The sequence below is a fragment of the Mastigoproctus giganteus genome, chromosome 12 (assembly GCF_048544385.1).
Source record: "Mastigoproctus giganteus isolate SK-2022 chromosome 12, ASM4854438v1, whole genome shotgun sequence".
Taxonomy (NCBI): Eukaryota; Metazoa; Arthropoda; class Arachnida; order Uropygi; family Thelyphonidae; genus Mastigoproctus; species Mastigoproctus giganteus.
The window spans coordinates 175,374,511-175,389,977 of record NC_143586.1 but is presented as its reverse complement, the minus strand read 5'-3'; the positions used below and the strand labels follow the sequence as shown (position 1 = coordinate 175,389,977).

The window sequence follows — 15,467 nt, the reverse complement described above, 5'->3', positions numbered from 1 at the left end:
TCATTTTACAATAGCAAACCAAATGAAAACCGACCTGCTCCCCTTAGACTTAAAGAACTAGCTGAATCATGGAATATTGAAATTGGCAATATATTTCAAGACATGACACCATCACATCCACCTTGGACAAATATCTCTGCAATTTATGATGACTATTTTCAACAATGGGGGAAAAAACACCTTATCTCCTTCCAATATCGCACAGTTACATGCAACTTACTCTCTAACTCAAAGGCATGTGGAGTCTATACAGATGGATCAAAAACTGATGCCAAGTAGGTGCTGCGGCAGTCTTCACCACTTCTGTCTCATTACCAATCGAATGCAGTATCTTCACTGCTGAGCTTTATGCTATAAATTTGGCTCTGGATCATATTACTGAACTTCTAATTTTGTCAGCCTTGATATACAGTGACTCACTCAGTGCTGTCTCTGTTATACAAAGGGTACTAGGAAAGTTTTGCAATACAGCTTTGGTTATTTAATTTTTTCAAAGTAATTTCCTCTACATTCAATACACCTCTCCATCCTCCGAAACCAATCTTTAAAACAGTTCTGCCAAGTTTCACTAGGGAGTAAAGCACACTCGTTGTCCCAAGCCCGTAGAAGGTCCTCATCACTGGAAAACCGCCTCCCTTTTAGCTTCATTTTCACATGCGGGAACAGTGCAAAGTCGCAGGGAGCAAGGTCTGGACTGTAGGGAGGGTGCTCGAGAAGTTTCAGTCCTGTCGTGGTCAAATATTCGGTGCGGGCTTTGGCGCGGTGAGCTGGAGCATTTTCGTGATGGAGGTACCAGGTGTCCATTCTTGACTTTGGCCGCAGGTTCTTCATAGATCCAATGACTTTAGGCAGGCATTGTTCAGTATACCACTTAGCTGTGACTGTCTTCTGCGTGTCCAAAACGACACGTTCCACAATTCCACTCGATTTGAAAAATACAGCTATCATTTTCTTCTTTACAGATCGGGATTTTCTGACAATTACGGGTGTGTCGTCATCATCAAAGACCCAAACTTTGTTTTGAGCCTTGGTCGGCAGATCGTAATAGTACAGCCAAGTCTCGTCACCTGTCACGATGTTGTTCGCATACCGAGATTGTCCCTTATCAAACTTTTTTAACATCTCCCGGCACCAAGTCACACGTCGTGTCATCTGCTCTTCAGTCAGTTGATGCGACACCCAGAGAGAACAAAGTTTCTTCACGTGAAAATGATCTTGCAGAATCGAACGAATTGCTGGTGCATTTAGGCCCAAAGTATCCTCTATCTGTTGGTAGGTCACTCGCCTGTTTTCGTCAAGCATTTTCCTCACAGCAGTAACGTTTTCCTCCGTAACTGACGTTCGTGGCCTTCCCGGCCTCTCAGAATCCTCCAGAGTGAAATTTCCCCTTTGGAATTCTCTATACCACCTGAATATCGTTGTACGATGTGGACAATCATCATCTAGTGCAAGAGTCATTTCTTCTAAGCACTGGTCTATGGTTAAACCACGCACGAAATGATACCGCAAAACTGTCCTTATCTCATTTCGTGACCACGATGCCATCGCAAGCACTTTACACTCTCACTACTAATGAATAACTGAGCCCATCGACTTGGCGCGGCGGCTACTATGCACGTATGAACATGTCTCAACATGCAGCAACAAGCAGCTTCCTGTGATTCATTGTTGCGTCATATTGCAAAACTTTCCTAGTACCCTTTGTAAGTAGTAATATGAACACATCTCATCCTGTGATGAAACAAATACATTCTAAATTACTTGCTTGTAATGAGTCAAACCAAACTGTGTCATTCTGCTGGATTCCAGGACATTGTGGAATATCAGGAAGTGAAAGAGCAGATCTTGTAGCCAAACATTCAGATACTACTCTTTTGCAGACTTTTCAAACTCCATATATCAATTATATACATATTATCCATAAAACATGTTATAATAGCTGATCACTAATCTGGAGAGGTTATCCAGGAAACAAACTGTACAAAATAAAACCAGAACCAAAGCTGTGGCTCTCCAGCTTCCGGGACAATAGACGAGAAGAAGCCATTTTAGGAAGGCTAAGAATTGGGCATATGCATCTCACTCACTCACCTGTATCTATTAATGAATGACAATGCTCCCCAATGTACATCCTTTAAATCAATTGCTAATACACAGTCATCAATAAATTTATTGCAGATTCTTGGAGATGATCGTAATAAAACAGAATTATTTACTTTCCTAGATCGTATAGGAATATATCATAAAATATAGTTATTATTTTATATTCACCATTAGAAAGACACAATATGGCCCTAGCAGCCTATGTGTCATTAAACTCAACAACAACAACCTTTGCCCATTCTGTTTGTTTAAAGGAGATATAACATTAAGGCATTAAATTGCTCATGAGAGAAATATCTGCAATGAATGCAAAGTCTTATGTTAAATGGCATAAAAGCAGAGATTACAAAATATTGTTTTGCATGGGACAGCCATCCTATCTCAGACCATTACACCATATGTGACTTGCCTCAAAGAAGTACTGAGCCAGGAATGAGGAATGTACAGTATATTCCATTAGAAAATCTACTAGGGACTTTTGGTAACCACAAATCTCCCACATACAAAGCTGGTTTTCAGAAACTGCTGCCCAATGCATGTAAAGAAATAGGACATCATATGTCACTTAAACCCCATTTCTTGCACTCACGTTTAGACTTATTTCATGAAAATTTTGGCATAGTGAGTGATGAGCAGGGGAAGCAATTCCATTAAGTTAATAGAAAAACACCACCAAGGTTTCTGGGATGAATGTGTATTTGCCGATTATTGCTGCATATGTGCTGTGACATTCCAGACAAAATGTACCAAATGAAATCATCTGCACAACATTTTACCCAAACCAAACTAGACAACTTTAATATTCAGGCCACCATCACTGAACCCCAAGGGACTCCCTCAATCCTTGGAGTAATAACTTTAGTCTAAGAAGAGCAGGCCCAGTAATAACCACCTTGTCTTCTGCCATTCAGCCATTCCTTTGTATTAGACTTGGCACACAATAGCCTTAGATGCTGATGCGCCATTAAACTCCCAATAACCAACCAACCATTCCTTTATACACAGTAGAAGTTTTCCCTAATGCCACACTGCTTCAATTTATACAGCAGTCTTTCATATGGAACATATTCAAAAGCTTTACTGAAATCTAATTAGGTGTTGTCAAAACTATTTTTTTCATGTAGTTCCTTTATTATTGCATCACAGTAGCTAATCACATTGACCAGACATCTCCCCTTAACAATTCCATTCTGTGGTTGATGTGCAACTGCATTCCTGTCAAGACAATCCTGCTTTACTTCAATAACCATTGGCTCCATTTTTTGTTACAGACCTGTAAGCTTGACTTCTAAACAGAAGTCAACAAAGTGATTTATTCCTTTTTTCTAGTGTTAACAATAGCAAAGCCTTTTTTGCTACTTTTCTCTGCATTCTTAGCCAAAGATTTCTTATAATCTGCCTTAGCTTGCCTAATGTCTGCAGTGATTTCATTGCTGACTAGTTTATACTTGTTGTAAGTTTTTGTCTTTTCTGCCTCCTGAATGCTTCGCATTTAGCATTTGCAGTTGGTAATATCAGCAGTTGTTTCCATTGAAAACAATTTAGAACTGTTTAACCCCATTTACTCACCTTTATGAAAACAAAATTCTACTTATGTAGTAGTAGTAGTATAGTAGTGGCATGTGATGCAAGAAAGCATGTGTATGAGCTTATGCAGCATCAGCCAAAAAAAAAAAAAAAAAAATCACGCCATTCCCTCCAAATGCCTGTCCAGTTCCTCCTTAAATTTATTCAACCTATCAACTTCCACAACGACAGATGGAAGCTTGTTCCATCAATTAACCACCCGCTTGCTAAAGGCAAATTTCTGCACATCTATTCTACATCTGTCTTTTATTAATTTGAATTTATGCCGCCTTAGGTTTGTAATCTGAACAAGTGGAAAGATCCCATCAGAATTCAAGCGTGCTCAACCCATTCAAGGCCTTTAGGTAAATCCCACATCGATGCACTATGATCACTGCCACCCAGTGATTCCATTATCTGCAAATTCTTTACCATACTTGGATGGTAAACATAAGCATCCCATTGCGAAAATATGCTAACCATATTGTAAACCCAGAACCAGGTTGCTTCTAAAGAGAAGGAAAAACAGAGCCAATCAAAAAAAAGGTTAAATACAGCAAATTCACAAATGCAACATTTGTTCGTGTTATATTTATCTTTATTTTTACTATATTTATTATATATGTATTTTTCATTTCATGCTGCAGATATATTTTAAATTTAAGAGAAGTGACTTACTTGCTGCCATTCTAGTTTGTATATCTAATAATGTGGAGCTTTTCTGTAGTTAGTTCTTTTTAATACAGGTTGCTACCTGAACTTAAAATCTGACATCTGTATTACTGTCATTTATGTTGTTGACTGTTGTGAGGTTTCCTGTTGAAAGATACACCACTTTACTTAAACTTTTGTTCTTAGTGGGTTATTTTTCCAATTGTAGTCATTTTCTTGTATATTGGCTTGTCATAACATTATCTATTTATCATAACATTAGCTATTTATCATTTGTGAAAATTTTTCATACTTTGCTGATAATATGCAGTTTGTGGTTACTTGAGTATCCCATCGAATTAAAAGAATCAATGGATAACATTAGCAAAACTACAACAAAATGTATCTATAAAACTATCAAAACAAGCAAAATATAATATTTCATAAAAAAATTAAAAAAAACTCTGATTATATTACAGTAACATCAATTCAATTAAATATTATCCTCTTTGAACATTCACTAAACTAATATGTGAAGGTTTTTTTTGATGCATTAAACTTCAGTATATAAAATGCAAATAACCACAATTAGGCTGGAAACTAATAGGCATGCATCAGAATACATTCCAATTCATGGTGAGTAATGTGTATGCACATCAACTGCTTTTCTGTTCTGTTATCTTGACTTCTGTTTATTTAGTATAATTTTCCATTTCAAGCCCTGAACTATTGCATTCAATTCCCATAAGACAACTGGGATGGCCAAATCATAATGGCAGACTTTTTATATAGCAGATGCCGCCAAGTGGTAAATAATTTCTAAGTTCCTTTAATTTGAAAAGTGACTTTTTAATAAACAATTATACATTGTACTCAGCACACCTTTCTTTGCACTCTGTAATAAGTTAATCTTATGCCAAAAGGGAATCTGGACTGTGATGAATTTCACTTTTTCTGACCACAAAAACAAAACTACTGTTAATTGGTGACCTCTGTTCTAGAATATAAGTGGAAGTTACTATAGTTTTCCAGTTATATAATTACTAGATAACATCTAAAATTTTTCTGTGTACTTTCAGGCTCAGTATAACACTAGAATGCTCAAAGCATACTGTTCAATAGACCAAAGAGTACAGATCTTGGGGTATACTATGAAGTACTTTGCCAAGGTAAATATTACTTTACTCAGTATCAGAAAAAGCATATAATTTGTACAATTTGTATAATTCTTACATATCTACAACTAATTGATTACAAGTGCAATCATAAAGAATTGAATTAATTTATAATAAACTTACCTGAAATGGTATACATCAGGGGTGGCCAACAAGTCGATCGCGGATTTAATTTCGGTCGATCACAACGAATTTTAAATATACAGTCATCCCTCGATTTGTGCACCTTATGCAATGTAATTTTTGAGATGATAGATCGCAGTACATTTTGAAGGAAAAAAGTAGATCGCATCACAAATTAAGTAGGCCACTCCTGGTATACATCAAAGAAATTAATGTTGTTCAAAGGAGACCCTTTACAAATCTTCTTTCCCTGCTCAAAACATTTCTGAAACTGATTTTTGAAATATTTTTCAGAACATCTATTACATTTGTATGTCATGTCATCATTGCTGAATAATCATTTTCCTTAGATTCAAATTTGCAATTCCTACATGTGCTAAAAAAAACACAATTTTAAAATGTAGAGAGTGTGTGCGTGTGTTTGTGTGTCTAATTTCCTTTTTTCTTTAGATTAAAATTTGCAGTTCCTACATGTGCTAAAAAAACACAATTTTAAAATGTAGAGTGTGCATGCATGTATGTGTGATTAGGGTAGTAAGCCTAACTGTTCACTCAATAAACTTTTTTATAGTAAAATTCTAGAAACTTATTGAATATAGTTCATATAAGCCACCCAATATGAAGAATAGCGATGGTGTACTTATAAACAGCAGAGAAGGCATAATTCAAATAACAGAAGACTACTATAGAGAATTATACAAGGAGCGAGGGAATGATACCAGCAGTGGGGAACATGGATTGCAAAGTAGCAACACATACGACATACCCGATATTCTTCCTGATGAGGTAGAACATGCATTGAAGAAAATGAAGAATCGGAAAGCCCCGGGGGAAGATGAAGTTACTGTAGAGTTGTTAAAATTGGGAGGAAGAGACATAACACAAAAACTGGCAAGTCTCTTTACAAAGTGCATTAGAAAAGGTGTGATGCCTAAGCAGTGGAATAATGCAATCATAGTTTTTCTGCATAAGAAAGGAGATAAATCAGAAATTGGAAATTATAGACCAATTAGCTTGTTATCCCATATCTACAAGTTGTTCACAAGGGTCATTACTAACAGATTAGAAAGAATACTTGATGAGAATCAATCGAAAGAGCAAGTTGGCTTTAGGACAGGATTCTGAACTATGGATCACCTTCACGTAATATCACAGCTAATGGAGAAAGCAAATGAATATAAAATACCATTATGCCTGGCATTTGTGGATTATGAAAAGGCATTTGACTCCATACAGCATAAGGCAATGTTTCGGTCACTGAAAAGACAAGGCATAGATACTCCATATATTATGATTTTGAAAAAAATATATGAGAGTGCTACATCCTTTATTAGACTAGACAAAGACAGTAGCCAATTTAAAATCGAGAAAGGAGTTCGACAAGGAGACACAATATCTCCGAAGCTGTTTACTGCTGCCCTTGAGGAAGCTTTCAGAAGATTAGACTGGTCGCAGGGCCCCGGGTGCCAAGCGTTATAGTGATCAAGCGATTCTCAGTGATTTCTAGAGCGTTTTTCTTGAAGCTGCAGTTTTTGTTCAGTTAAAAAAGTTTTCTTACGTTTTCATTAAATACTAGTAAACTTAGACTTACGATCTGTAAGTAAGTTTCAGAAAGGCAAATCACCTTTCTTTTTTTTCATTTAAACTAATATACTAACTCTTATACCGCTTGGTCACTCTAGCGGCACTGCTCCTGCCTCCCTGTGGCGGGGCCGGTAACCTGGGAGAAGAAATCCACTCTCTCCGGGGCTGAAAGGAGCAAAGATGGATAACAATACGTTTCCACCTTTAGAGCCTCCGAGCTCAAAACTAGCGACTAAACACACCGATGATGACTTCTCCCAACCCAAGAGGTTGAAAACAAATCCTCAAGAGGAGATACCAGCATTTCTCATACTGCACTCTACATCAGACCAGCCTTTGAGTAAATTGTCCCCATTCCTTGTGCAAAAATGCTTAGAGGCTGTCGCAGGTTCACCAAAATCAGTAAGGCGACTCCAGTCTGGGGATCTCCGCCGAAAGTGGGTTCGCAGGTTCACCAAAATCAGTAAGGCGACTCCAGTCTGGGGATCTCCGCCGAAAGTGGTGGGATTTCATGGTCTCTGGTAGAGACCATGAAATCCCACCATTCTGCAAAGCTATTAAATCTGACAACTTTCGGCGGACATCCAATAAAAGTCACTCCCCATGCCACCTTAAATTCCTCCAAGGGAGTAATTGCAGAATGGGACTTATTAACCGTATCAGAGGAGGAAATAGTCAAAGAGCTACGAGAACAAAGAGTCATCCAAGCCAGGAGAATCATGACCTGTAAAGATGGTACTCTCATTCCAACAAGGAGCATAATCCTCACTTTTAGCTCTCCCATCTTACCAACATCTGTCAAAGCAGGCTATCTCCATTGCCGTGTCCGACTCTACATCCCAAACCCAATCAGGTGCTATAAGTGCCAAAAATATGGACACTCTCAGACTGCATGTAGAGGTGAGGCAATATGTCCTAATTGCGGATCGAAAGACCACAACCAATCCGATTGCAATGCTACCACTCCTAATTGCCCAAATTGTAAAGGGAATCATCCAGCTTTCTCTAAAATATGCGAACTATGGAAGCAAGGAAAAAAAATACAGAAATATAAAGTGGAAAACAAAGTCACTTATTCAGAGGCGAGAAGAGAAATAATCAAAATGGAGCCAAAGCGAACGTATGCCACAGCTGCCAAAGTATGCGAACGTATGCCACAGGTGCAATCAGTAAGTATCCAAACGGACGTTACACTTCCTCCTAATACATCTATCTCGAATTGGGCACGATCCATACTCACTTCTCCCAAACAGTGTCCTTCACAACAAACAACTGAACAATCCAGCAATACTCCAATCTCCATTCCAGCCGATGCGTCAACAATGAAACCAAAAGCTACTGAAACCCCAATGGTGCATCCACGGATTTCAACGGAAATGGATATTGATCAGGAGAAAAATTCAGATGATGGAATTTTAGAACTCCACGCAACTGATGAGATAGACACAACACGTCCTTTCTTTCCTAAGAAAGACAAAGTAAAAATAGAGAGGTATAAACAAGCTACAACCAAAAAACTGTCAGAAGCAAAAACAACTAACAAGAACGCATAATGGAAAGAATTCTTCAGTGGAAATTGTAGAGGCTTTCGTAATGCAAAAGCTGACCTGCATGATCTCGTAAACCGCTATGAACCAGCATGTATATCCCTACAAGAAACCTATTTAAATCCACAAGTGTGTCCTACCATTAAAAATTATACCATGTTCAGAAGAGATAGGAGTATCGACTCGCCAGCTCGTGGAGGCGTGGCAGTTCTTGTTAGAAATAATATTCCATCTAAGCCTGTTGCTCTTCAGACTCCTTTTGAGGTAGTGGCAATGCGCGCAGAAATTGGCATGACTATTACAATAGCATCTATATATATTCCCCCAAATTCCTCAATCTCCTCAGAAAATCTAGAAAATCTAATAGACCAGCTACCACCTCCTTTCTATTTACTCGGAGACTTCAATGCTCATCACTCGCTGTGGGGATCTCCAACAATCGACAAAAGAGGTAAACAAATAGAAAATCTTCTCGATGTGTGCCAACTTACCCTTTTGAATACTGGAGAGCCTACCTATATACATTTTTCTACAGGATCCATGAGTGCAATAGACCTTTCAATCTGCTCTCCCTCCATATGTACTAATACGGAGTGGTCTGTTCTTGAAAATCCACTAAATAGTGATCATCTACCAATTCTCTGCAAGCCGCAAACACGGGTAAACTCCCCTTTGCCGGGTCGCTCCAAATGGAAATTTCGTAGGGCACACTGGAATGAATATACTTCAGATGTTCAGTTAGATGATGAAATAATTCAACTTCAACCCATAGATTATGTCACACAACATATAACTAATCAAATATTACAAGCTACCAACTCTACAATACCAAAGTCCTTGCCTGGGAAACGCAAACACAATAATTACTGGTGGAATTCGGATTGTACATACGCTAAACAGGAAAAAAATAGGGCTTGGAATTTGTTCCGCAAATTCCCCACAACCAGTAACCTAATTAGTTTTAAAAGAATGAAAGCTAAGTTCCGCCAAATAAGAAGGAAAGCAAAAAGAGAAGCATGGATTAGCTTTTCCTCTAGTATAAACAAGGACACAGATATCAGACTCATCTGGAAGAAAATACAAACAATTGATGGCAAATATGTCCAGTCCCCAGCCTCAATATTAAACTGGAAAGGAAAGGAGTTGTCTTCTCCGGCAGAAATTGCAAATGCCTTAGCCGAATCATTTGCCAGTATATCAGGTGTATCCACCTACGACCCAATCTTTCAGAAAATTAAAAAATCATCAGAGCAGCATAAGATCAATTTCTCCACTAGAGTTTCACACCCGTACAACCAGCCATTTACATTAACAGAACTTTTAGGGGCGCTCAATAAAACTTCCAGTAGTGCTGCTGGTCCAGATGGGATCTACTACATCATGATAAGCCAACTAAACAACAGAACAAAAAGGGTATTGTTAAAATATTACAATCGAATATTCCTAGAAAATATTTACCCAAACTCATGGTGTCATTCAATTATACTAGCCTTTCCAAAGCCAGGAAAGGATCGCAGCTTTCCACATAATTACAGGCCGATTTCACTGACCAGCTACTTAGGCAAAGTCTTGGAAAAAATGGTTCACAGGCGGCTAACGTGGTTCCTGGAAACTAACAACTTGCAAAATAACAATCAGTACGGGTTTCGAAAGAACCGGTCCACGTTAGATGTAATGATAAAAGCAGAAGCAAACATCCGAAATGCCTTCATAAGGGGACAACATCTGGTCATGATCAATCTTGATATTGAGAAAGCCTTTGATAACACCTGGCAATACGGTGTACTTCAAGATCTTCATTCTTTTGGCTTGAGAGGTCATTTACCCCACTTTATACAAAACTTCCTATGCCACAGAACATTTCAGGTTAGATACATGAACAATTTATCTAAATCATTTGTACAAGAGGAGGGTGTTCCTCAGCAGGGATCCATTCTTAGTCCGACGTTATTTTCAATAAGAATTACAAACATGACACAGGATGTACCTAATACAGTAGAATCGTATATGTTCGCTGATGACCTCGTTGTTTCTTGTCAATCCCAAACCATGAACACCATTGAAAGACAACTCCAAATTTCCATCGCTAAAATTGAATCATGGGCATTGCGGAATGGCTATTCCCTATCAGAAAAGAAATCTAGTGCAATTCATTTTCGTAAAAAACGCAAACCTCACCCAGATCCAGAAATATTTTTAAAAAACAACCTGATTCCTGTCAGTAACAGTTTCCGACTGTTGGGGTTATATTTAGATAACAAACTTAATTTTGCTTCCCATATTGCTTTCCTTCGAACTACATGTCTAAAAAAACTGAACATCCTGAGAGCAGTCTCTGCTAAGTCCTGGAGTGCTGACAGAAGCTCTCTCCTTCATCTGTATAGAGCTTTAATACGATCACGATTAGATTATGGATCACCTGTCTATGACTCCGCTAGGAAAAGTTCACTATTACGTCTGAACACCATACAGCATAGTGCTCTTAGGATAGCTGTGGGAGCCTTCAGAACATCTCCGGTCCACAGCCTGTATATTGAGGCAAATGAACCCCCTTTGCATCTCAGGAGAAAATCCTTATTGTGTAAGTATGCAGCAAAAATTAAAAGCATGCCATTCCACCCTAGCTGGCAATACCTGTTTGATCCTCAATATGCTGAATTATATCACAATAAGCCTAATGAAAACCGCCCTGCAGGGATTCAACTGCAAGAACTCACGATCAGTTGGGATCTTAAATTTCACAACATATTCCAAGACCTTGCTACTCCTGAAACTCCCTGGACTGAATTCTCACCTCTCTGCGACAATTTCTTTTCAAGATGGGGAAAATCCTCTCTGGCAAATAGAAACTATCAACAGCTCTATAAAACTCATTTGTTGGAAAATTCAGATAAAGTACCTATCTATACTGATGGCTCCAAAACAGATGCAGCCGTTGGTGCTGCAGCAGTTTCTTCTACCTTTTCAGATGCTGTATCTCTTCCTACGGAATGTACTATCTATACTGCAGAATTATTTGCTATTAAACTAGCTCTAGATAGAATACACAACAGCTGTATAAAGCAATCCCTGATATACACAGACTCCTTAAGCGCAATCACTGCCATTCAAACTACCATGTCGCCCTCACATCCGATTCTTAAAGAGATACGGACCAAGTTATTTTACTGTCAAAAAGCCAACCAGAAGGTTACCTTCTGCTGGATACCTGGTCATGCAGGCATTCCAGGTAATGAACAAGCGGACGCCGCCGCTAAACACCCAGACTCAAGCACTTCCAGGCAACAAACAGTGCCCTACACCGACTACAAATCCATCATTGAAACATCATGTAGGAAGCAATGGTCTGACCTCTGGAAAGCTCAAATAAATAATAAACTGCTGCAGATAAAAAAAGAGCCAAAATTGTGGACATCTAGTATTAGGAAAAGCAGGCGACAAGAAGTAATTCTAGCAAGGCTCCGCATTGGACATTCACATCCAACTCATCTGTATTTGCTTATGGGAGAGAACCCTCCTCAGTGTTTGTTGTGCCAGTCTCAGTTGACAATATATCATATTCTCATTGAATGTCCCCTACTTTCAACTACCAGAAAATCAACCTTTACATCCCTATCCCATTTGAAGGAACCGATTACCTTATTGCAGATTCTTGGCAATGATACAAATTTGGAGGAACTGTTTACTTATTTGAAACAGATAAATCTTTATAATAGCCTATGATCACAATAACATGAGAAATTAGTGATAAGCAAATATCGAACAGGCACAATATGACCGAAGAGGCCCTTGTGCCAGAAAACCCAAATACAACAACAACAACAACTGGTCGCAGAAAGGAGTCAATGTGAATGGAGAGTACCTAAACCATTTACGATTTGCAGATGACATTGTGGTCATAAGCCACGATCCCAAAGAATTAGAGGAAAATCTTAATCAGTTATGCACAGTTAGTAAGGATTTTGGACTAAAGATCAATATGGCTAAAACAAAAGTAATGATGAACAAGTATGCCACGGAAAGGGAAATAATGATTGAAGGAGCAGTAATCGAAAAGGTGGAGTCATATACTTATCTGGGACGAGTTATTAGCTGTAATAATGATAAATGGCTGGAAGTCAAGTGAAGAATAAATTTTGGATGGATAGCATTCAGGAAATATAGTCACATACTGAAGAGCAATATCCCAGTTTGTCTGAAACGTAAAATAATGAACCAGTGTATACTCCCCACCATGACTTATGGAAGTGAAACTTGGGCACTCACCAAAAGAATGGAAGAGAAGCTAAGAACTACACAGCAAAGAATGGAACGAATTATATTGGGAATCAGACTGTTAGATAAGAAGAGAAACACATGGATTAGGCAGCAAACTCAAGTAAAGGACATTCTTATCAAAACTAAAGAACTAAAATGGTCTTGGGCAGGACACATAGCTCGAAGACATGATGACAGATGGACTAAGAAAATAACAGAATGGTACCCAAGAGGAGCTAGAAGAAAACCTGAAAGACAAAGGCAGAGATGGATAGATGAAATTCATGAGTTTCTGAGTAGTAAATGGATGGCCAGTGCTCAAAACAGAAGGAACTGGAAAGTTGCTGGAGAGGCCTTCATCCTGCAGTGGATTGAAAATGGCTGATGATGATGATGATGATGAAGCCACCCAACTATAACATTGTATTGAAGAAAAATTGTAAGCTAGAGCTGAATTAAAAAGTGTTTGGAATTGACATGACAGGAGGAATTTTATGATGAAAGCCTTGGTATTAGTATTAATTAATGGCAAATGATACAAGAAAGCAAGCTCATGTAGCATCAGCCAAAAAAAAAATTCCATTTCACCTATCCATCCCCTGCAATAGTTTGTCTAGTTCTTCCTTGAATTTATTCAAACTGTCCGCTTCCACAATGACAGATGGAAGTTTGTTTCTGCAATCAACCATCCTTCCTGAATTTGAATTTCTGCCCCCTCATGTATATAGTCTGAGAAAGAGGAGGAATCCTATCAGCATTGAGTTTGCTCAGGCCATTCAAAGCCTTAAACACCTGTCAGATCACTTTGCAGGTGCCTAGAGCTCAGATTCTGCAATTTGCATAACTGAAGACTTTTTTTGTAAGAGCACCATTGTTCCTTTCACTAATCACAATGCCCTTCTCTGTGCTCCTTCCAACAGCTATACATCCTCCCTAAAATGAGTCCTCCAGACCTGTATGCAGTCCTGAGTGCCAAGCAATAGTGCCCAAGGGATATTTGGGATATTTTGTACGATACATAGAGTGCTCTTTCTCAGTAGATTAGTTATATTCATAAGTTATATTTTATATTCATAACTTATATTCACTTATATTCATAAGTGATTCCGTTCTTAAAAGCTTTGAAGTAGGAATCTAGAAAGGAAATTCACCTTTCTTTCCTTGTATATATATATTTATATAATCCATACTAATCTAACTAGCTTTCTGAACTACTTGGTCACTTGTGGCACTGCTCCTGCCTCCATGTGGCGGAGTCAGTAACCTGGGAGAAGAAAATCACTCTCCAGGGCTAAAAGGAACAAAGATGGCCATAAACAGAGAAGTCACTTACAGATCTCAAAATCCAGGTCTCTCATGTAATGCAAAACAGCAGAAAAAAAAAAGGAACAGAAACCTCTGCTCCTCTTTTTCTGATACTGCATTCATTGACTGAGCATCCTTTAAGTAAGCTCTCCCCATTCTTAATACAGAAATGCCTTGAAACTGAGGCGGGCCCTCCAAAAATGGTTCGGAGATTAAAATCTGGAGATCTTCTAGTGGTGATGAGTGAGAATAAGCACTCGGAAAGACTATTAAAAACGTTGGCGCTCTTGGTGGAATCCCCACATGCCACCCTAAATTAGGGTGGCATTTGGCATAACTATTTTTGTAAGAATTTTAGAAAATGTACTGTCGGACTGTCGAACAACTTGTACTAATTCATGAAATTGTAGTGAATGCCAGAATTCTGGAGCAAACAATGAGTACTTCAGGCTTTTATATATAGATGTAGCACGGGCTGGAGGCAATTGCCGTAAATCTCCAATGAAGTATATATTCTTACCTCCAAATGGTATTTCATGAACACCAGTTATCTGCTTTAAACGCATGTCTATAATTGATAATAGTGCTGCACTAATCATACTAACTTCATTGATTATAATAGTACCTACAAGTTTAAATGCAGTTCGATATTGTTGAAGAATTACATTACTAAGTTGAAGATTATTTGATAGACATATATGGAAAGCAAAATGCACTGTTGTACGTCAATTGTCACAGCGGCATTGCCCTTGGAGGCACAAGTAACATATGCATTGTGAATATTTGATACAATACTAAAGCGATTATACGTTTCCATCAATAATTTAAGAGTGAATATCTTTCCACAGCCAGCAGGTCGAGTGAGAAATACTTGCATTGGTTCATGTGTCTGATTATTAATTTGACATAGATAGCTTTAAGTAATAATGCACATTGTTCTTGATTAGTACTACTCATCAAACAACAGATCATAATTTATCCATCATTGCCATTTTCATCTCCTCATTAATAGTTTTCTTGTCTGTAACGAAATCATCATCAATTTATTTTTATTTAAGAAATTCTTCATTTTTTTCCACCGCCAGTCCATTTTCATCATTCTCATCAATTTCGATACAAAGTTGCCTACAAATTGCCAGCGTCTTTTCAATATAAA

General features: G+C 38.2%; 1 protein-coding gene across 1 annotated transcript in view; it reads left to right on the top strand.

The window, feature by feature from the left end:
- Window positions 1-15,467, top strand: part of LOC150077612 (terminal uridylyltransferase 4-like) — a 753,631-nt gene that overhangs the window by 461,184 nt on the left and 276,980 nt on the right. The window contains exon 17 of the mRNA XM_090385959.1: window positions 5,400-5,489. Within this exon, the coding sequence (XP_090242085.1) occupies window positions 5,400-5,489 (90 nt within the window). The remainder of the gene's footprint in view (window positions 1-5,399; window positions 5,490-15,467) is intronic.